Here is a 23,616-nt window from a genome sequence, read left to right as displayed (position 1 = left end):
TGAGTTTGACAGATCTGACGTCCTTAGGTATCTTGTATACTCCCTCGTGAAGATCCATGACTGCCTTCTCCATACGTATCCATACGTAGTCCAAATCCAGGAGCGTTCTTTCAGAGAATCATTGTCACCCCCCTTTGTAGGAGCTTACATTGGTCCTGCAGGTTTTGACTTTTATGCCATCTTCTCAGGATCATTGGCATTTCCATTTCCTTCAATACATATTCCCATATGCTCGACCCAGTTTCTGGCCAGGAGTTTTCCGCTGGAGCAGCTATTAATATGTTGAAACAGTTACACAATAACAATTGGTAGTAAAGATAAAAGAGGCGGGAAATGGAAGAATATCATAAGCAAGCGGAAACCTAATTCCAAGCTCGGAGAAAGCTATCACCAAATGCGAAGTTTGGTCACATGCGACGGCAGTGATATAATGCCCCGAAAATTTCCCATTCACGGAGATGTATTTTCCTCGGGACGCCTAATAGAGATTTATCGGTTACTTAACACATAACTCCGCATATTTTAATTTCCCGATTCCCCGTTCCCAGTCGAACAACCCCCGTGATCGTATTCAGATTACCCTAGACCGTCGTTTCGGCACAAGATCGATGGTCTCTTCGAGTTCTGGCACGTTTGCCACAAAAACGAGTGCGCGAAACCAACAGTTGGTTGCGAGAAGCCGTCGCGACGTCACGCGTCCATGTTTCAGGTGCATCCGAAACTAGTGAAAACGGTTTTTTGTCGGCGCTGCGTTTAGCGGTGCTCTGATCTGTGTCGGTGGTATTTACCAAACTTGGTTTCAGCCTTCCTCCTCCTTCTCCTTCCTTCTTTTCCTTCTCTCGGTCTTCTCAGCATGGATGACAAGGGTGCCACAAGTGAAAAGAAGAAGACCCCGCATGTACGTGTCACATGGTTGTACAATTGTTTCGACGAAGGTCGACGATCGATGGATCCGAAGACACAACTATTGCACTGCACCACGTTCCTGTGCAGATGAATAGGTAAAGTAGATACTTGGTACTGCAATAAGGGCCTACCTTGAACTGCAACGTAATGCCAAAGTCACTCGTGATGGGTTAGGACATTTTTACTCTTCACACTGAAATTTCTTAGGAGTTACCAAATCTCGAAACAAGCTAGCAGAACAACTTTTTTTCGGCTTCTGGTTTTATGTATATGTAAGACTAGATTATCCATTACCCTAGTGAAAAATCTTTTGTTCTTCTAATCCTGCCAAATTCTGCAAGCTAAAGGTTAACAGACCCGAACGGATAATGAAGCCTTTCTTCAAAATTTGACCACTTCATACTTTCTGGCTAACTATATTTCACTTAGCCAGAGATGGATCCAAAAAATAACCTAGAGAATCCATTGACTACTTTGAATGATGAAGAGAATTCATAATCAAAGGAAAGGATGATTACTTCAGGAACATTTAGTGAAAACAGAAAGATGGAACAATACAAATTCCACAATTTTTTTTAGAAGCTTAATTCGATAGAATTCAAATAATGTGAGTAAATATGTTTAAAGCCCTAGTCCAAAAACTATGGCTCTTCTTCTAAATAGAAACGATGCCATGAATTGGTACCAAGACCAAGGAAGGTCGCTATAGAGAAAGAAACCATTACTACAGAAAATTTTCGAGAAAATTCAAAGGGTAGATAAACCTGGATGAGCCAAATGTATGCTAAGCGAGCAGTGGTTAAAATGAGCAAAGAATGTCCATATTTCATTGAAAAAGTTCAATTATAGTGATCTTCTTCGAGACTCAATTCTGTAGAAAATATATTGACTACTTAACAACTTTGGAGCTATTTCAGTTAGGGAGCTGGTTGTCATTCTGTAAAAAATATATTGACAACATTAGAGCTATTTCAGTTAGGGAGCTGGTTGCCTTTTTGTTATATAATTTGTTCGTATTCAATCTGGATGGATATGAAACTTCAGATCAATACGAATCGATTCGGTTCTGAAGCTATGCCACTTTGAGGCTATCATTTTGGGGATAATTCTGTCAAGTGGCAGAAATGAAAAAATGAATTGGCATCCTTTTTTTTTATATAATATATATTTGAAACGCTGCCGATTGACAACATATAGGCCTCTCATGGTGACAGACCTCGTCCTTAATTTTTCAATATTAAAAGTCTGCCAAACAAACAAATCATATAGAAATTTTGGCAACCAGTTACCTAACCATTAAAAAAAGGTAACTCAGTGTTGAATCATAGGAATTTCGAATAGGGTGATGAATTAATATGAACATATCCTAAGTTGTTCAAGTAGGTTTGTTTAAATCTGTAGCTTTAAGCTTTAAGTTGGGTTCTGCTAGCTTAATGGTAAAGCTGACTGGCTAAACCCAGTATTCAAGAAGTAAACGTATATGTACCTGTAGGGAAATATTCAAACTTTGCAAGAATCTTAAAAACTTAGTGCAGAGTCAATTTCTTTTTTTCATTTGCTTCTCTTCGTTCTTCAAAGTCTATTATTTCATATACTTGTTTCGATTTCAAATCATCTCTGACCTGTCACCGAAACTGTTTATATAGGTATTTCTTTAAATATCTTCAAACAAAGTTTTCACACATTTCCTTTTTATACAAGAAGTACAAATAAAAATGATCTTCACGTCAGTAAATTTCATTCACATTCATGTTTTTGTTTGTGATGGTATTTGATTGCAGTCAAGGTAGGCCATTGCGATTGCTAAGAATTGTTTGAGCAGAAATTTTTCAACCTCCCTTCCCCATACACAATAAAACTGGCTTGTATTAGTTTTTTTTTCAATTATTCTGTGGATATTCTCCTCTTCGATCAGAGAGGTATTAAAATACTTTAATTATAAAAATTTTCTAAAATTTTGTGTTTCTCCTCCAAGATGTAAGAGAATGGGGAATAAAAATATGGTAATAATTTTGCAGAGATTCCCCCACTATCACTAGTAATTCCATGAAATGTATCTGGTAATTGAAACATAGCCCAAAAATATAATAGGTACCTAAGAAACAGGAAACAAAGGACAACGTAAAATTTCTCTTATTCATAAGACCTAACGACCAGCCTCATAATCAAACTTAAATTTCCTTTCATTTTCAAGCTTCTCTTAGACCTACTCAAAATAACACTAAATTATTCTTAAAGGGACTTTAAATTTGAGTATAAAACTGGCCGTTAGTAATTTGTAATACTCGTCATTATATTATATTTTGGAATCAATAATGATAAATGTATTTAAGGCCATCGACCTGAGTCCTTCAGCCAATAATAAATTCCAGTTACATTCTGTATGCATTTACAAAAAAAAAAGTATACAATATCAGTTACGTAATATCTAGCATATTCAGTTTTTGTCATAATGTGCATGTGGGAAATTTTCTTTGTGGTTGTCTAGGCACATCGTCTTGCGCTAGATCAGTTGGTACATCCTTCAAGTCGTGTAGTATCTTCATGAATTTTAAATTTAATTTTTCCATGCGCTGTTTGATCGGTTCTTCTTCGGTTAATTGGTATAGGAGATTATTAGGCGGGTTGTGTGGTTTGGAATTAATTTTTCAATAAACTTCATTTAACTATGTATATTGCAGTATAGCTATCTAATATATCTATATGTTTGAATCGTATGCATTTTATTCAATAAAAAATTAACTGTGATAATTTACAATGAAAAGTACTATGATATTCTATTTTACCAATAATATCTTTAGAATAAACATCTTGATTGTTCTCAAATAGATATCAATATAAAAAGAGGAATTCACTGAAACGGAAAGAGATCGCTGTAAATTTTGCAATACCCATGAAATGGCTCGAAGAAAGGGACCATGAATTTTGATGAAGGCCATGAATTTTCGACTTTCCATTATTCTTTCACTTTACTCGGTGTTCTTTGTATAATGCAAAGAAGGCACGGCACGTAAACTGTAAATGAGGACTCTGAAAGATTGATGAAATTTCTTATTGGTATCCCACATCAATTAATTATTTCAGGGGACATTGGAATTCTGTGGAGTCTTATTAACCATGATGAAGTGGTTGAGGTAATCATGAGTTGATCCTTATAGAGGGCTCCGGTCCAAGTTACTAACCCAAGAGTTAGCACAATACCTATCCTACTGCTGGGCACAGTAATAGACCTTAAGGTCGCACTGAAATTTAACCTCCTTACCTTACTAAAAACCACTGCTGGGGAAGGAAAATTTCTTAGAGAAAGCATCACATTTTGAATGTTCGAATCAGATAACTGGTTCCAAATATCGATATTCGTGAAAATCATGTCTGATTTACTGATATTTGTATTGAAACTCCTAGTTTCAATACTATCTCTAGACATATGTCGGACTTGACATTAGTTTTTTGTTTGTGATTGTGTCTTTCATCTCCAGTTTCGCATTTTACTTGCTTTCAAAAGAATTTATCGGCAAATAGCCTGTGGAATTTTGAAGATCGATATTCTGTGTCTGAACGTAATTCTCAGGTTCTGCTCTACTGTTTTCCAGGTCAACTATTAAGTTAGGGTTCTGATCTGTCGAATTGAAATTATCATCAAATTATATATGTACATGGCTTTTACCGACATTTATTATTGAATGCTACTTCAGAAATAGGGAGAAAATAGAAGGCGAATAGAAATATTCTATTGATAAATGTTCCAACGATTTCAGGATAGAGTATCTCAATGTTGCTGTAGATTAACAATTTTTCCAAAGCACTATTTCACGATCTGTCCCTTTTCCTTACTCTTGGTGTGAAATCATTATACAGTGCGCGTCAAAATTATGGAACAAATTAATTTTCTCAGAAGAAAAATATTTGGAAACAAAATCCTGAAACAGGTCAATTTTTGTTTCACTTTTACCAAATTTTTATGCATTTTTGACGGATTTTTGTGCACCCTGTGCTATCCTCATCAACCCTCTAAATTTTTTGAATAGGGAAAGTAGGTCGTCATGTGGTAGTTCAAAAAGGTTTTCAGTATGTGCACTTTGTCATGGCTCATTAACTTTGAGACGGTGGTACTTGATGAAATTTGTCACCGAATAAAGTTCGACCATTAAAGTTCTGTACAGAACTTTAATGGTCGAACTTTATTCGGTGACAAATTTCATCAGGTACCATCTTCTCAAAGTAAATGAGCCATGACCAAGTGCACAAAGTGAAAACCTCTTTGAACTAACTAAATTAAAAAAAAAATTTCTTGAACATTTCTGCACGTCTGTAAAGAAGATACAGAGACATTGGCAAAAAAGTACCACATGACTCACTTTCCCTATTCAAAAAATTTAGTGGGTTGATGGGATGTCACAGGATCCAACAAAAATGCAAAAAAATTTGGTAAAAGTGAAACAAAAATTGACCTGTTTCAGGATTTTGTTGCCAAATATTTTTCTTCTGAGAAAAACTCGTTAGTTAACTAGTAATTCTACAAATAAGGCCCCTAAAATTTGAAATTCTGATGAGGCAAATGAGAAAAATCTAAGAATGGGTCTGAACATCCTGCACTAATAAAAAATATTCAAGACACCACCTTCTGAGTTCTGCTCATTTGATATTTTCTGATTTTGTTTTTCTACCAATTTATTTAATCAATACATCAAAATGTAAAATAATTGGATCAAATATGAGGGGTCCACAGCTGAAGTGAACCAAGTCCATGCAGCCTAGTTTTTAGATAAATGTAAGCATATGCTTACATTCTAACCTTTTAAAATCTAAAGAAGTCACTTTCGAATTAATTGGTGATAAACAACTTCTAAGCCATTCATCTCAAAACTGAGATGCATGGACTTGGTTCACTTCAGCTATGAACCCCCCATATAAAAGTCCAAATACTACTCGAATGTAGATATATTATCTCTCTTTGGAATTTCAATAGGTCTGAAAAATAGCCACAATTCTGTTTTTAAATTCGACTGCAATCATTCTCCATCAATTTTGCAGACTTAATTTGAGTATCCACAATTGTGAATGGGACATAAAAAACAAACACATCGAAGGAAAAAGTACTGCTCAATGTAACATTCAGTTGATTCCGTGTTGATTTTTCATCAATAAGCCAAGCCCCATCCCATTCGTGAGGGGAAAATAACATCTTGGTAGCAAGAGGAAAATATTTTCACTAAGCCATATCAAATGTAAGTTCAACCACCGAAAAATATCCGAGTCATGTATAATTTCCGGATTGGAATGGGTATTCGACAGTATTCTGAACTTACACGGAGCCGACAACGAAGAAACCACATCAAAGAACTCATAAAAGCTCTCTTCTCATTTTTATTCTGCCGTTAGAGAACGAATACTTTACTACCCAGAAAACGAAGGAAACCTCATGAATGCACCCATTACCGACGACATTTCCCGACGTCATTGTTTCATATTTTATCGGAAAATCATTTATACCTTTTCATTTCATCGGAGTCAGTAACTGTGTCAATGGCGCATTCTATTTATAGGAATCGATGACCCTCGAGATATTCAATTTCGGAAATGAACTGCGGAGGTATGTCAACTTAAGAATGAAATATTGATTCCTTGAAAGGGATTCTTTGACGTCCCAAAAAAATAAACAATTAGAGAATTATTTCATTTTATGCAGTGAATTGATAGTCAATTGAGCATCCTGAATTATAAAATATATTATAGACATTAAAGTTCAATGTGTGGCTGTGTTTATTGAAGATTTGGCACAAATGTCCGAAATTATTAATAAATATTTCTTGAATGAATTGAATAGGCAAAAGATTTTTCCACAAACAAACTAGTTCATCCGCTTACCGTTTATTTTATTGGTGTCTTTAGTTGAAACCACTTCAAGTTCTCGCCAGAAGTGAATAATAAGCTACTGCAAACCTCATTCTCACAAACTTAAGAGAGTTAGTCGAAAAAAAGGTATAATACTTACTTGTTCTCCATTCAATTTTATTTTAGCACTCGGTTGGCCATGGAAATTTGACGCATTCCACTCTGTATAGTACGAAATTGTGGGGTTATGACGCTTGTCAAAATATTTTTTGGTTTAAAATCATCATGTTGTTAGTTTTAAGTCTAATTATGTCTAATTAATTCAGAAAATATGAAGTAGAAAATATGTGACGAATTCGACTGAAGTTTATACAAACTTTTGAATATATTTATTTTGCAATGGAAGAAAATTCAATTATTGACTTATAATATGCAGTAGCTTGTGAAGAGGTAATGTTGAAAGTCAAAAAAATCAAAGGAAGTTTTAAGGCAAGAGGAACTTTATCTTCAAACAGAAATTCCACATGAATTAACAATTAACAGAACAACATTTATGGCTTTTTATTTTCAATACTTTGATATAAAAATAAGAATGATTATATTTATTGATCCCTTAAGACATTTACAATGTATAGGACAAGTCAAATGAAAAATAGAAAAATTAATTCTACTTTTGACATTCATCAAAATCCCGCAGTAGCTTTTCGCATTCGTTCACCCTAAAATAAAATTGTAAAATGCCACCATTTTTTTTTGGTCTCCCATTAAAAGGACATTTTTGGTCATTCTCTTCATTCACAATCTTTCCGATTGTGGAAACATCCAGCTTCAATATAAGTCGTTTTAATTCAAATGAAACATTTTATAAATTCACTTACATCCTTGGTTGCGTTCACAAACTTACTCTGAGCAAGCTCTGAGTAAGCTCTGATTTCTCGAAGCGTTCACAAACGTACTCGTACTTTTAGTTCCTCAGAGTATGCTCTCTGAGCATTGCCATACTCATACTCTACTCTCAGAGTAAGTTTGTGAACGCACCCCTTGAGTATTACTCAAAGCTTACCTTGAATATGTTCGCTAACGTCTGATATATTGTAGATATTAGAATATCAGGGTTACCTACTATTTGAACGAGCGGACCTAAATTCTATATAACACTTCCTGAAACCCTGTCTTCTCTCTTTTTCAATCACTTTCTGTATTTTCGTAATATTAATTGATATTAGTTGTGGCAATGGTGATATGACATTTCATGAGTGCCAACTTTACTTCATTCGAGTTACAAAAACTTGAGAAAATTATTCCATGGCGAACCGAGTGCTAAAATAAAAGTGAATGGATTATATATATCGAATATCGACTTTCAAAATGTCATAGCCTACTAGACAACGAAATTTTTTGGACGCGCGTTATTATTATTCATGCATCTGTTGAGTTGATATCGTCTATCGTAAATCAATATCAATCACATTGTTTTCCAACTTTCATGTTTGTATTTGAGGAACCAGCTTAGAGCTCCAAGCCAGAGAAATCCACAGAGAATCCTTGTTACTTTAGTCTCTAATGGGGAATTTCAGATAGTCGTAGAAGTATGCTCTATGTTCAGAATTCTTGGCACATGACAATAAAACTTCAGCGAGATATTTGTTCGGTGAACAAACTATCCTGTTTCGTGAAACTCTCGGAAAAAGTGATCTGTACTTCATATTTGTTCATAGTAAAAGACAAAATATGATTGAAATGAATTGCTAGATCCCACCTCCTATCTTTTTCAAAAATTGATTCCACGAAATAATAACTCATGCATGATTTGAAAATAGCTTAATGAATGTATTTCGTTCATTCAAATGTTCACAAATAAAACAAATCACAGCTTCAATATTTGTTTTGTTGAACCTTTCATGCTCGGTTGAGAATCGTATAAAATACTGAAATATTAGGATATTTGACAATGACCAATGATCTGAATATTGTCAATAATGCGTTTGATCGTTATTTGATAACATCACATCGATTGGTTTTTCAAAACAGGTCAAAGTTATTACTAGAAAGTTTCCACGTAGAAAGCGAATGGTCCTTGACATTTCTGTGTCCCCCATTATCGACCTACCATTAAATCCTTTCCATTCTCATTTAATGGATATCCCATTTTGTGTATCCAGCTCTATCGAATGTACATACTACATGCATACCTACCTCAAAGCGTGACAGAGCCAATGAATAATTACAAACTCAATATTTGTAGCCAGTGGATAGCTCTTATCGGATTTATAAAACGATATCGAATTTCTAGTGTCTCCTTTGTAGATTTGGAATACTAGATACCTAATGTTTGTTATTTCCTTCACTCAATCACAAGTGAAATTTATATTTACCTGAAGTGAATTATAATAATCATTAGATAATGGCTAGATTGCCAAAAACTGAATTTTGTCAAGTCAATTCGAATTTCAATTACAAACCCTCCTGAGATTTTTCTTCGAAAAAGTTTATACGCCTTCGTCAACTCCATGACACCCTTATTAATAATAGTGCTGCGAATAGAATAGAATAAAATAACGTTTTCCTCAGATCATAAAGAAAAAAGAGATATACTAGATTTCAATAGCAGGGAAATAAAAATTGAATGAAGCGAAAACTGAAAGTCTCTGTGTAACTAGTATGTGGTTTGTTGGATTGTTAGTCGTTAGGAGCTCGTCTCAAACATTCTTTACGAGGCATATGTACTTCCCATGAGACAATATATGAAGTTTTTGGGACAAATTTGACCAAATATCGTTCAAAGAGTTAGAACGCTACTCTAGATTGTTAATGGGTTCTTCTAGGAAAGAATGTTGTCAAAATATCTCTGCCCAAATATGTTCGATGCAATTCATGTCTGGAGAGCGAGCTGGCCACTACATCCTTTCAATGAGCGACTGTGGTGAGGACGCGCATTATAACTTTAGCCTTCTACGGTTTCCACATTTCTTCCTCTCCAAAGAAACATTAACTCATCCCAGATATCATAAAGTTGAGTTCTGCTGGAGCCCGTTTCCAGTTTTCGGGATCACGGTATTGGTTGGGTCCGGGCTGCTCCTTGGCCTCCTGCACAGATTACCCTGTAATCTGTGGGGTACTGTCACAGATTCTTTGTAACCTGTGGGTAATGTCTCCTCCTCGTCTTCTTGGTGTCAGTGGGATTCCTGATCTTCCCGCACCTCCTGTTGAAGTGGATGGTGTTCTTTTCCATCTTCTTCTGCATTTCCTAGGAGCTTACGTTGCGTTTTTGCCGTTCCTATCAGTACCACATTCTGCACGATTCTATAGATTGTTTCTTCAAATTCTGTAGTAGTTTCTTCGGTATCGCACCTGTTGATGAAATGGCATTTGGGCTGGTCTTGATATCTTTCTACTTCCATTGTTTCCAGATTTGTTTCTCGAGGTCTCTGTATTTCGAAATTTCATTATCATTATTAGGATTATTATGATTATTATTCACTTATTAAGAGCTGAGGCTTTCGACGTTATAGCTCAGAATACAAATACAAAAATACAGGCAGTAGGTATAGTCTACAATAAAATTAATTATCCTATTAAAATGAGACTTTCATCAACAGCTGCTGCAAGCGAAACCATTATTGGTTCAATATGATCACTAAAAGTTTTCAAATTGAGAATTTATTGAAAATACTTGAGTGGACATGAGACACACCTATAAAAATAATTAAAACGAATTGACTTGTATCTGTCAATCAAACGATGATTTTCTGATCATTCTTTGTGAATTCGAGATTCAAAATATCAGGTGAAATATACGAATGACACCCAGAATAATTGTTTATTTTCGGTGAGAGCACCTATTCTTCAACGTATTTAGGACTGCTAGCTTTTATTGCAAAAGTGGGATGAATCAAAGTTCGAAGCAGATTCTATCAATGCTTCTTTTTTCTGAACAAAATGAATTCCAGAAACGTCTTCGATTGAACGTTCTACAAAACTTTGATTGTCCCATCAACGATTTGACAGTCACTCGATTTCCAAAACGAAATCTCTGAAGCCTTTTCATTCCTGAATATTTCAAAGAAATAGCAATTAACAATCATTCAGTGGACGTTAACAGATCATAATTTGATGAGAGAATGATATTTTGAATACTCATGACCAAATTATGCCTCAAAAACAAATTGACGTTTATCCGTCAATCAAGCTTTGATTCTCAGATCAATCTTTTTAAAACTGGGTTAATGCCTAATGAAACAGGCACATTACAGAACCCCAAGTACCTATTGGGACCTAAGATTATCTCATCTTTCATGTTTTACATCAACGTCCTGAATCTCTTCCTGAATAATTTGATGGATAAATCAAAAGAAATTTCTGCTCGAACAATCAGATTGATAATTCCGCTAACGAATGAATTTCTGTATAAGTACTTTTATTTTTACGCAGCGACTCCTCCAAACCAGCAAAACAACGTCCCAACTGGGATTATTGAAGAAAAACTCCTCATCTCGAACGGAAATCATGGAGTGGAAAAGGGGAAATAAGAATGGTCCCTAGTTTAGCCGCAAGGCTGATAGACTGACGCAAATGCTTTCATTTGTGATGTTCCGCGAAATGAACCGATCGGAACAAGAAAATTTATACAGAACCTCTAGGAAACTCAGCTTGGTTCCCTTGGCTGGAAATCAATCTTTCGGCAATCTTCACGACTGCTCCAGGAGACATTCTGCCATAAGGTTTGTATTTCCATTAAAAAAGAGATGGAACTTGTAGGTAAGCATGTACGAGGATATATTGAAAAATTTTAGCCTACTATAGAACCAAACAAAATTTCAGTGTCAAAATATTTTATTACTCAACATATTCTCCTCTTAATTGGATACATTTATTACAGCGAACCTGCAACCTCTAGACCTTTCAAAAAAAAAATGTTTCTTCTTGCTCTGCAAACCAGACCTCCACAGCTTTCATTACCTCCTCGTTGGAAGAAAATTTACGGCCTTTTAAACTTTTTTTCAGTTTAGGAAAGAGTTGGATTGAGCCAAAGCTGGTGAATAAGGGGGGTGTTCTAGTAATTCAAACTGTAAATCACGAATTTTTTGTATGGCAACATGAGATTTGTGTGCAGGGGCGTTGTCCTGCAGAAACAAAACACCTTTGGACACATTCCGCGTCTTTTCTCTTTAATTTCTTCCCGTAGAGAGGCCAGTAATGTCGAATAGTAATCTACGGTTATTGTTCTACCCTCATCCAAAAAATCAACCATTATTAATCCATGGCAATCCCAAAAAACTGAAGCTATAACTTTTCCAGAAGATTTTTGGACACGAAATTTCTTAGGTCTTGGGGGACCAGAGTGTCGCCATTCCATCGATTGTTGCTTTGTTTCTGGATCGTAGAAATGTACCCAAGTCTCATCCATAATAACAATTCGGTTTAAGAAGTCTACATCGTTTTCATATCGAGCACAGATCGAACGCGATGCTTCTACCCTTGCACGCTATTGGTCAACATTCAAACATTTGGGGATCCATTTTGCAGTAATTTTTCTCATGTCCAAATTGACGTGACCTATATGATGAACGCGTTCGTATAAAATATTGGGTGCTTCAGATATCCGTTTCAGCCCAATTCGATGGTCTGATCAAATCATATCATGAACTGCATCTATATTTTCGGAGACTGACACAGAAACTGGCCTTCCCGATCGATCATCGTCAATGGAAAATTTACCTCTTTTGAAGCTCTCAGTCCAATTTTTCACGGTCGCATACGAAGGACATTGATTACCAGTGGTATTAGCATATCTTTTTAAATCTGCTTACCTCTTAACCCTTTTAAATACAGGTACTTGATTGCGTAACTCTGGTTTACTTTTTTGACCTCAAACTTCACACTGACACTTCTAACGAGTTATTGTTCGTTGCTATGGCAACGCAATATTTGTTTATGCATGGAATTGGTTTAGGCAAACTAAATATCAATACATCCTCGTACATATCGCTATCACTATCCATTCTTGATTATACTGAACACTAACATTCAGACCACGTACCTAAATCACTGATAAATCTAGCGAATTTCGTAAATAATTAATTTGACAACATCGAATGAAAGTTATTGTTACAGGCACTTATGTATTCAAAAAATTGATTAAATCGCCCCGGGATCTAATATGTTGCTTAATGACGAACAGCCGGACGAAAAGTAAATCAGTACGAAAAGTGAATCAGGACGAAAAGTAGTCGCCTTCAAAAATAGTCGAGTTTAAATGTTACCTTTTGTTCAGATCGACGAAAAAGGTATTTATTCGACAATACTTCGAAAATAGGAGTCCCCATGATCAACAAATAATCCTTTGCAACATAAGTTATATCCATTTCTGTCACAAAAAGTAGGGGCTCCTATAGAGGGCATGACAAACTCTTCAATTATTTATGAAAAGTGGTCTTACTTCAGAAAAATTTATTTAGTAAAAGCAATTTATCATTATTATTAGTGGCCGCAGCCTACAGGTCCTAAACTCGTAGACAGAGTATTAGCCTGTTGTTGAAATGTCCAATTGGAAGCGGATAATCTGAAGAGAAGCAGGCGAGATGGATGAAACCTGCTCTCCGTTCTTGGGAATTAGCATATCTCGTGGCCAACACAGTGGAAATTTCAGAGAGGCTTGTATCTAATTGATTTCTTGTTCTCATTTCCTTCTGAAATTTCAATTAGATGACATTTTGAAGCCGATCATGGAACACTGTCCATATATTGACTTATTCTGGAAAAAAAAAATTAAATTGGCATGATTTATTCGAGCTTACAATATTCAAGTTGATGACAAGGCAATTCCAAAAAAATTATAATATTTGAAGTAAACCCTCATACATACAAAGTGAGCAAATATTAACTCACCGTATAAAATACTACCGAATTGTACATGAAAAGTTGTATTATTTAAGATAAAAATTGCCCTAAATATTTTTTAAGTTTCGTTTTACACACTATGTATAGAGTAATGTAATTGATGTCTGTATGAAGTGGGTAAATAAGGTTGACGATGTTGACAAATATATTCAAGAATAGTTTTTGTGAAGTTCAATATTTACTTACCGTGCCATTTCCAATACGTATTTTCAAGAGTTCGTGCCTCTGGTCCCATCATGCAATAAACCGTTTATCAGTGCTAACTGAAGAAAGTAAACTCAATATGTACCACGGATCGATATGTCACGGAAACAATACTTACAAAACAAAAAATTAGCAAAGGGAACAGGAAGATGAAGCTGGACAATTACTACTTTTTTTACAATAATGTCGATAGAGCTTTTGCATAATATAATACTAGCTACAAGGATTAAAATAAATCTTGTACCCAACGGAAGTGAAGATTCCTTTCTAATTCCTAATTGATAATTATAATTTCTCTACTTCTTTAGGTACTAAAAAAATGTTTTGGAACAAGTTAAGAGGTAATTGCTTGTGATTTGTGAATGTATTATATGTTTTCAATTCTATTATCGGCATTACCATATCAGACACAGTTATTATTTCCTATACTATGTATAGGAAATGATATGAAATTGAGACAGATCGTGGATACGAGTTGACAAAATAGAAAGTTCTGAAAAGCAACCAAAATTAAGACTGCAAACATTTTACTCAATACCAGTGCTTGAAATTATGCTAATTGTGGAAGATGAGTATCATGTCGTGATTTACTCAATAAGTTATTATCGATACAATAATGTGTGAAGGATATTGTCTATCTAAAGTCAGTTACTCATAAGCCTTGCTTCCCACTCAACAGCCGGAGACACTGGCAGCCCATCAAAGAGAGGAATAATTCACCCAGACTTCCCCATTTAGCACTTCCCGAATAATTATTCCATCAATAGTTACTGTTGTATTGTGAACATCTCGAGTGTATTCAATTGAGAAATATCGAATCCAGAATTGAAGCAGTATGTAATCCTCTTATCAACAACAATTTCGTTTCCAAGCGAGAATCAAAGTTTGAGAAGATGAAAAAAATAAATATGAAGTTTACCGGCCGTTCAGCCTGAACAACTCCGTATAGTTGGGGAGCCCAAGAGGGAAATTCGGGATTTACTCGAGCGTGTCAGATTAATATAAGGGGAGTTACCTTGGGCTCTGTAGAGTACCTCCTCCAAAAATTAGACCTGTATGTATTAAAAAAACCGATTATACTATTATGTATATATTACATACTCGAGCGAGTCAAATTAGGATATGTGGTTGATTATATGTGGTTAATTATATGTTGAAAAGTATATATTCTCTTAATCTGACAATTGTCAGATTGTCAGATGCGCTTAAATTTAAGCGCGACGAAAATGTGTGGGAGGTCGCCAAACTTGCAAAAAAAAAACTTCACGGGTACCTACATTCTCGAGCGCGGTGGCTTTTTTTCTTAATTAGAAGCTAATGATTCAGGAATAACGGGAAAAATATAATTTGACAGTTTCAGCTAGCCGAAACTACAAAAATAGGCTATAAAGGTCACAACCATCAGTTTTTTTAATTCTCTACTCCTATGCTTCAAATTGTTTTCGTATTCATTATAATAATATGATATAAGTTGTAGAGCATAACATTTTCTAATGAATTTTGCCTGAAGCAATTTTTTCTACGTTTTTGAGATATATGGCGATGAATGTACCTACATCAGACTGGGTTTCTACATTGACCTTGGCCTTTCACATGTGTGGCTGAGCTCCTCTCACTTATCACCCTCTAGCTCGAAAACGGTTAAGGGTATGAAAAATTGCTTCAGACGAAAGTTGTATAGAATTTCATTATCTACAACTTTCATAATAAATAAAGAAACGATTAGAGGTAAGGGAAGGAGGATATTTTTTAAAAAAATTTCCTTTTCATTACCTTCAAACTGTCCTATTAAAAAAAACCCTGCGATTAGTGTCCAATTAATGGGTCAACACGTCTGCAACCCCGAGATTAACCATCTTTATAGAAATCTGACACACTCGAATATGTAACGATTTTTTTGCATTTACAAAGGAGCGCTGTGTCCTTGCTTCATTTCGAAATTGTCAGTCCCCTGATTGGTAGCTTTCTTTGGGACCAATTAACATATCCTCTAAAAATCTGACACACGGTCGAAAAAACATTTGTTTACCATTTCTAATTTTTTTTTATTACATCTTTGAAGACCTGCAGACGCTTTCCTCATCGCTGAAAGTGCATACATCATAGAACCTCTATTTTTTCTACCATCTAATCTTCAAAATCTACTAGGTCTCCACGACGCTCGAGTAAACCCCGATTTAGCATCGTCGGCTCCCCAGCTACTAAACTCACTTATATTTCCTGTAGCAGACCATTCATTTATTCATTTATTTATTTCTTAATTTGGGATACAAACAGGATAAATCGCACCATGACCAACTGATAAGAACTTCATTAGAAGCACTAGAAATCACGATAAAAATATTACTGTTCAATGAAGCTAGGCTACGCCAATGTAAAAAGGATTCCACACAAGAGCACACACACACACAAAAGTATGTCACCTCATTCTACCATTTGGTGGCAATAACTGGAAAACTAGAAATCAAAAATCGTTATGCCTACAAAATTCATCTCTATCTTGCAACTTATATCAATGAAAATATTTTAATTCACCCTTCTACTTATGTCGTTCCCATTTTAGACCGGATGAACCCTCTCCGTCTACGTTCACTGGCGAAGATCTGGTGCTAAGTGTCCTGAAGAGTCCTGTGAATCATATGGGGCTGGATACGACCGGAACCCTAGTCACAAATTGCGACGTGACACCGGCTTCGGAGGAGGAGGAGCTTTGCGTTATCGATACACAGGATCAGGATACAAGGTAATGCATTATTGGTAATCTGGCAAGGATAAGGACGAGATGAGGGGGATTTGGATGCTCCCTTATCCCGTGAAATCGACGACTAAGATAAAATGTACCTATAGTTGGAATCATTTATAACCGGACGGTGCGTTGTTATACCGGTAGTCCACAATACAATGTCTATTAATCGATAGAAGAGTGGAAGTCGGTTTAAATTTTCCCATCGAATGGTTTTTTTTTGAGGCAGTTATTCCAAATCAAATTATAGTTGATTTAAGCTTTTTTATCATTGATGAAGAATGTAGGCAAATTATTGATTTCTGAAAAAATTACTTCTCTGGTCGAGACGCGAACTTACAACCTCTTGATTACCGGTCGAGTGCGCTTCCCTTAAATTTTTTTGATTCAGATTCCATTGATTAATTTTTCCTTTACAAACGGGTATAATGTTTCATAATTTATTCAGTTTCAATTAATCATTTCATATTCTGCGAGATTCATCTGTTGAATTCCTATAAATCCCATTTCTGTATGAAAATGCAATGAATATCATGAATAAGAAATGTTTTCAATTTAGGACTACTAAGCACGCTGGAGCACACAGATCATGATGATACCTAAAATTCCATGCATTTCCCACATGAGGAACAAATATTTTTCAATACTAGTACTAGGTATAAATTAATATCCTTGAATCTCTGGATACGATCAAAATTCTTTTGGCCGTTTGGATTTGAATATAGTTACATTGCTAAAGGAAAACCCTCCACAACTGCCCTCTGCTTCTTAGATTTTCCCGAGGATTTTCTCAAATCTTCCAATCTTGCTAGAGTGTTAGAAACCGCAATTTTTGTTATATTTTTCCCTACAATCTAAAAGAAAAACAGTTTAAGTGGAAAAACATATTTTCATGTTCATTTCAATTCATCATCAATTTGAATTCTCTACTAGAGGGTTCACCACGATGTGTAAGTGTTTTCAGAAAATTTCAGTGGGACTGAGCGTTTTTTATTCTTCATCGTACATAGGTTTTATAAATATCTTCTGAATTTGTAAATACTAGTTTTCAAAATATACATCCTACCGATGTCCTACCTTAATCAACCTCTAGCTCTAAAACGGTTTAAGGTATGAAATATTGCTTCAGGCAATAGATGTATAGAATTTCATTATCTACAACTTTGATAATGAATACAGAAACATTCAGAGGTACAAGTAGGGAAATTTCATAAAAAAATACCTTGTTATCATCTTCAAACTTTCAGATTAAAAAAACCCCCAAGGATTATTGTCATGTTAATGGGTCGACAAGTTTGCAACCCCAAGATTAACCATATTTATGAAAATCTGACACGCTCGAGTATGTACAAGTAACGATTTTTTTTGCATTTTCGAAGGACCGCTGTGACCTTGCGTCACATCCGAATTGTCAGTCTCTCGAAAAGTAGCTTCCTTTGGTTCCAATTAACATTTATATCCCCTAAAAGTCGGACACGCTCGGAAAATTTTTTTTTTAATCATTTTCAACCCTTTCGTACGGCCAGCCCCACCACGCAAACTGTCGTATTTACACGAATCTATTAACAGAGACACGTAGGACACATACAGTATCTTAATCTGACATTCTCGATTTTTTTTTTTACATCTTTGAGAACCTGCAGACGCTTTCCCCACCGCTGAAAGTGTCTCTTTCTACCATCTAATCTTCAAAATCCACTAGGTCTCTACAACACTCGAGTAAATCCCGATTTAGCTTCGTCGGCTCCCCAACTATAATCTATCATTGTCACGAATATAGGCTATTGATACTTTCCCCCGTGTAGGCTATGTAGGCCGTAGTTTCAATTTCGTTTTGTGAATGGTTTGCTCTAATCAATGATGAAGACAGATACGATAAAGGAGGGCAGTAACTTTCGGAAGTTTTTGTCTCAACTTTCCTCCAGACACAGCTTTTCCACCACCAAACAAACGAATAGAAAGGATATCACGTTTTATTTGGTATCAATTTCGGAACATCAGCACGGAAAGTATTATTTCATTGTTTATATAGGTGTGTTTGAGAATCCGAACAGGAACGGGAAGATTGGCTCTTTCGGTTCATTTGGGGTCGTGCACGAAAATCAAACGCTGGAAATCTGACCCAATGATAGGTACCTACTGCTTTATACTTTTCATCCAATTTAGGCTCTCAAAATTCATAAATACATAATCATTTTGGTATTTGGATTTGTTTGGGTGTGGATTTAAGGATTTCCAGCATCGAATAATACAGTGTTGCTTCCTAGAGTTTTGCATAGGGAAAGTGAGTCAATTGAGTATATTTCAAAGCATATGCTTGTGGAAAATGATTTTTTATTTATCGACTGAAAATAATGAAGTCGTCTGAAGAGTTGTTATTTGTATGTGACCATTTGAGAATGATAGAACATCATGAAAAGAAGTTTATGAATTCTCCTTTCAATAATTATCTCATTGAAATCGCATAATCTGAGATAAAAACGGCATCAAAAATATGTGGAGAATTACACAATGTACACTTCAATTACTTATCGGCATAAAAAGATACAACAGTGTGGAGTGAGCTTGTAAGAGTTAAGTTGTACCTTCAAATGGAAGCCACTCATTTTTTTGCGTGAAGATATCATGCCCGAATAGGTAGCGATAAATAATAATAGAGAGATGGTGAGATGAACATTTTGAGTACAGCAATTTTTTTTTACGAACCGAAAATTGGCTCATGTCTCCCTAACCCATGGGAGAGTTGAACAGGGGGCGAGAATTAAGTTTGTTTATCAGGAAAAACATTGGAAAAAAAACCATATTCAATGACCAACGATTGTCTATGTCAAGAGTCACTCTCACTTATTTCCGAGATGTTTTTTACTTTTTTGAACCTTTGTATATTTTTATATTGATTCCTATTATTCAATTTTCAAACTATCATCTAAGCTAAGTGCGGGAAACTTGGACCACTGATTATGTCTCCCGATCAAGTCATCCCGCACTCTTTTAATTCTATTCAACAGATGTTTTCTTGAAACTTTTACAACTATTATTAAAAAAGCTCATCGTTTGTAAAAGAATATTAATCAATGAAAGCAAAAAAACCAAATAAAACAACGCGCTTATTACACTTTTGAGACAGCCGCCACTAGTTGTGCCTTGCTACGAGTATGTCGCAAGCTATTCACGGTACAGGTAGCGCGAAACTTGAATTGAAATATTTGAGGTGGTTCAAGTCTCCTTCCTGAGCAAGTCTCCAGGACTTCCCCTGCATAAAGGAAAGGATTTAACGGCCTGTAAGGAAGGACACGTAATAAAAACAACGAAAATGCAGCAAGAAGACTGGTTTCCGAGTTATTAGCTCTCATCAGTACCGCATAACTTAATCCTTCAGGACTCTGCTGATTGTAGATTTTACTGCAATCGGACGGTTGTTATAACGTAGTCTTCGAGACTTTCTTCGGTTTATCCTGAATATAGACCCTCTTCCTTAGAGAAAAGCTCCACTATTATTTGAGCGCTGAAACAATTTGTTAAGAATAGGAGCAAGCTGCTATCCCGAGTCCAGAGTACTCATGGGTATTGCAGGTTCCTCCACCCCGTCTTCACCTTGAATTTGATGTAGCCTTATTTATGTGTGACCACAGATACTGTTGGAAATACCATGTCGATCGAGAAGTTTAGTGTAGAGTTCGCGGCGAATGTCTCATCCACTGGATTTGTTATTCTACACGGTTCATGTAACTTTTTCCATAAAAAGTTCCCATGAAGTTCCCATGAGTGAAAACTACGAATAACCAGAAAATAAACTTAACGGTGCTTTGGTTAATACAGGATTGATGAAAAAGGACGTAGATGTTTTGAAATGAAGTATATACTGTTTATTCTGGAAATATTTCTTTCACTGTTCAAGGAACATAAAGTCGAATTTGATCCTGAGGACTGCTTTGGATTCGGTTTGATTTCGTGAGTTCGAGAATGAGGTTTCTCAGAGGATCGATGTGCAACTCCTCTCTCCGATTATAACTCTTGAATCGAATTTTATAGTCTTGTACTATAAAAGATTGAAATCCTTATCGAAACGTCTCAGACACTGAACCTTTTCAGCAGCAGATAAACGTGCACGAGGCATATCCTCAGAGTTCAATCAATTCTTGGCATTCGAGTTTCACTCGTTTTTTCGGTTATGGGGATTGGAAACGAGATTTTTAGTACAGAATATAAATCGGATTTATTTTTCTGTGATATTTCAATATCGCCGCAAAAATTTTCGAATCAAGTCATTCCCATCCTATTTTTGTCAAGACGAACATGACTCTTGAATGAATCAGTAGGAGAACATGGGCCTATAACTATGTGACCAATTTAGATGGTTTAGAATTAGTTAGGTTTGTCATAACACCATACGAAAAATGCTGATAGTTTACAACATGAATATTCGATTTTTATGTATAAATGAACCGAACGTACAAAAGAGTTTTACTTTTCACACTTGTTTCAAACTATACAAAATGATTCTGAAATAAGTGGTCAATTTGAGAGCATATAAGGAACTATAAAAAATATGACAAAAACCCAATAAAAGATTCCTTAAATAGAAGATAGAGTCCCCAACGATCGCTCTCTCTCTCTCATTCTTACTCTCATTTTCAGGTTGCAAACTTTTCAGTTTTCATTTTACAAAATGTGAATATGAAAATATTTTATATAATAATAATTGATTTTCCGGGAAATGGTGCATCTTATCCAATATGAACAAGAGTATCTTCTTTATGTGAAAAATCTTGGAATTTTATATCAAAGTATTAAATAAATTAATGTACAAAAATTTTGTTATATTCATCTTGTACTACCCTACTTTGAAACACCCCTGAATTGAGTTCAGGGATGATTTTCTCTTCACTATTTATAAAATAACTAGTGAATGTACTACTGTTTAGATTCAGTGGTTCCCAACTATTGGCCCGAACAAGCCAAAATATGGTCCGCGAACTTAGAACATGGAACTTAATTCGAAGTCCTAGAATGACTTACAGTTTTTTTATTCAAGATTTAACCGCTGCTCTCAGACCAAACTGTTTAATAGATGGCTTTAGCGAATAGAATCAGTAGTACAGTCAATACAAACTGAAAAATTAGAGAACGTCGCAAATACATTCATTTTTGAAGATTACCTTCGAGCTTTTATTTGCAAACTTCAATTGTGATTATACGTAAAAATTTCCAAAAAGATGGAATCAATTAAATAATCGTCAAGACCGAACGGCTACATCGAGCTCCGTAAAATTTTCAGATTTATTACAGGTTGTCCTTTTGATGAATCTTTTTCGAACACAAGAAATCACCAACCTGTTCTTGTTTTCTCATTATGGCCATTACGTACCACAAAGATCCCAAAAATTCAAAGAACCCAACTATTGATCTTTTTATCAGGGCTGAATCGGAAAAAAAGAATAGGAAAAAGTGTTGCTTTTGACCTCAAGAATTTTCTGTTAAAATATTTGTCAATGTCAAAGACTCACCCTGTATATTTTGCATCCCTATAAACTGACGCATTTAATACCCCCGCCTTTATCGTTTCTTCCGGCTGAAAGGGAATTGTCCATTCGGAATCGGTTTGAGGGGAAATCATATGAGATCCATATCCCATTTATCAGAATTATCTGAACAAAACAAAGAGTTTACAAGTGAGCAATTTTTCAAATTCCCATATAGGAGATTACATTCTTCCATCCGTAAACGCGAGCAGGAAATAGAAGATACCATCACTCGTTCATCCATCGAATTTCAGATATAAAAGATAATACCTTCCGAAGCCTATTAGGTACACGAGAGACGCTGATGGAAAGATGGAATTATATGAAAGAAGGAATGAAGGATATATATTCTTTCAAGCATAGTTAGAAACTGAAATACCCATTTTCTGTCCCTGTTTTGGAGCACACGGTAGTCTTCGTTTCATCAGTGCATCCTGGAAAATATCGACCTTTAAATTTCGGGTGAATGACATAGTGACAAAATCTACAAACAGTACGATAGAATTCCCAACTCCTAACAGAGTTTAGCACTTCTGAGAAGTTTCGCAGAATTCTCGCAGAAATAAAAATACAGCCGTCGTGGGAAGCCTGATAGAAACATTGGAATTATTTCGTAGGTGCATAAAAACAAAATGTACAGGCCCATTTCAGCAAGAGAAATGGTTGAGACATGTAATGTAGGAAGACGTCTTCGAATTACATGCAATGTTGCAATAATTGCTTGTTATGAACCAATTTCAAGCGAGTAACTGGTTATCATCGGTATTTACCAACTGTATTCAAGCGCTTTTGGTCATTGTTGGTTTTAATCATATGACGTCATGAACTAGCACTTCAACGTCATAGATTTGGACAACAGATGGAGGCAGTTTATTATACTCGAGAGCTGGGTTGAACTTCTAGTCATTGAAGTAAGGGTAAAACCACAAATATTTGCGATAATTACCTACCGGTTATTAGCTTGAAACCGATTATGGCATATGATGAGGAGTAACTTGAAGGGTAGCTGTAAGTTGGGAAAAATCAAGAGGACCAACTGGTTTAGCGAGGCGTATCACAAAGTATCCAGATACACATTTCAAGATCGTTTTGCTAATATTACCGACGTATCAAAGAGCTGATCAATGATTTACATGCAGAGAAATAGGAATCTTAGGCCTCGGAGTTAAAATGCCACTACGTCGAATGGAAAATCTGGAAGAATGCTTTTACGTTGTGTATAGAGGGTGAAAACTTGCCAGTCCAATTATCAGTCACGACAAGGATGTTTTCAGAGAAAATGCCGGAACAGGCCGAATTTTTATTCGGAGGGGGACATATTTTGAGCAGAATTGTAAGCCGAAATCTCCTCAACCCTATGGTGTGGGGGCTATCACCCCTAAATTCTTAATAGGGAATAGTATGGTTTGCAAATTTTTATTGAGTCCTAAAAGCAGTTAGGTACATGTAGAAATATATCCCCCTTACTTTATAAATTGACTTGTTCTGGCATTTTCTCTGAAAACA

The 23,616-nt window shown here is 35.6% G+C and overlaps 1 protein-coding gene across 1 annotated transcript in view; it reads left to right on the top strand.

The window, feature by feature from the left end:
* Nucleotides 1–555: 555 nt before the first annotated feature.
* LOC123309672 (potassium voltage-gated channel subfamily KQT member 1) overlaps nt 556–23,616 on the top strand; it is a 100,514-nt gene continuing 77,453 nt past the window's right edge. The window contains exons 1-3 of the mRNA XM_044892884.1: nt 556–1,001; nt 11,173–11,462; nt 16,409–16,588. Of these exons, the coding sequence (XP_044748819.1) occupies nt 11,314–11,462; nt 16,409–16,588 (329 nt within the window). The 5' untranslated portion in view covers nt 556–1,001; nt 11,173–11,313. The remainder of the gene's footprint in view (nt 1,002–11,172; nt 11,463–16,408; nt 16,589–23,616) is intronic.

This window comes from Coccinella septempunctata, chromosome 3 (genome assembly GCF_907165205.1).
Source record: "Coccinella septempunctata chromosome 3, icCocSept1.1, whole genome shotgun sequence".
Lineage (NCBI taxonomy): Eukaryota > Metazoa > Arthropoda > Insecta > Coleoptera > Coccinellidae > Coccinella > Coccinella septempunctata.
This window is presented reverse-complemented; position numbering and strand designations above follow the sequence as displayed.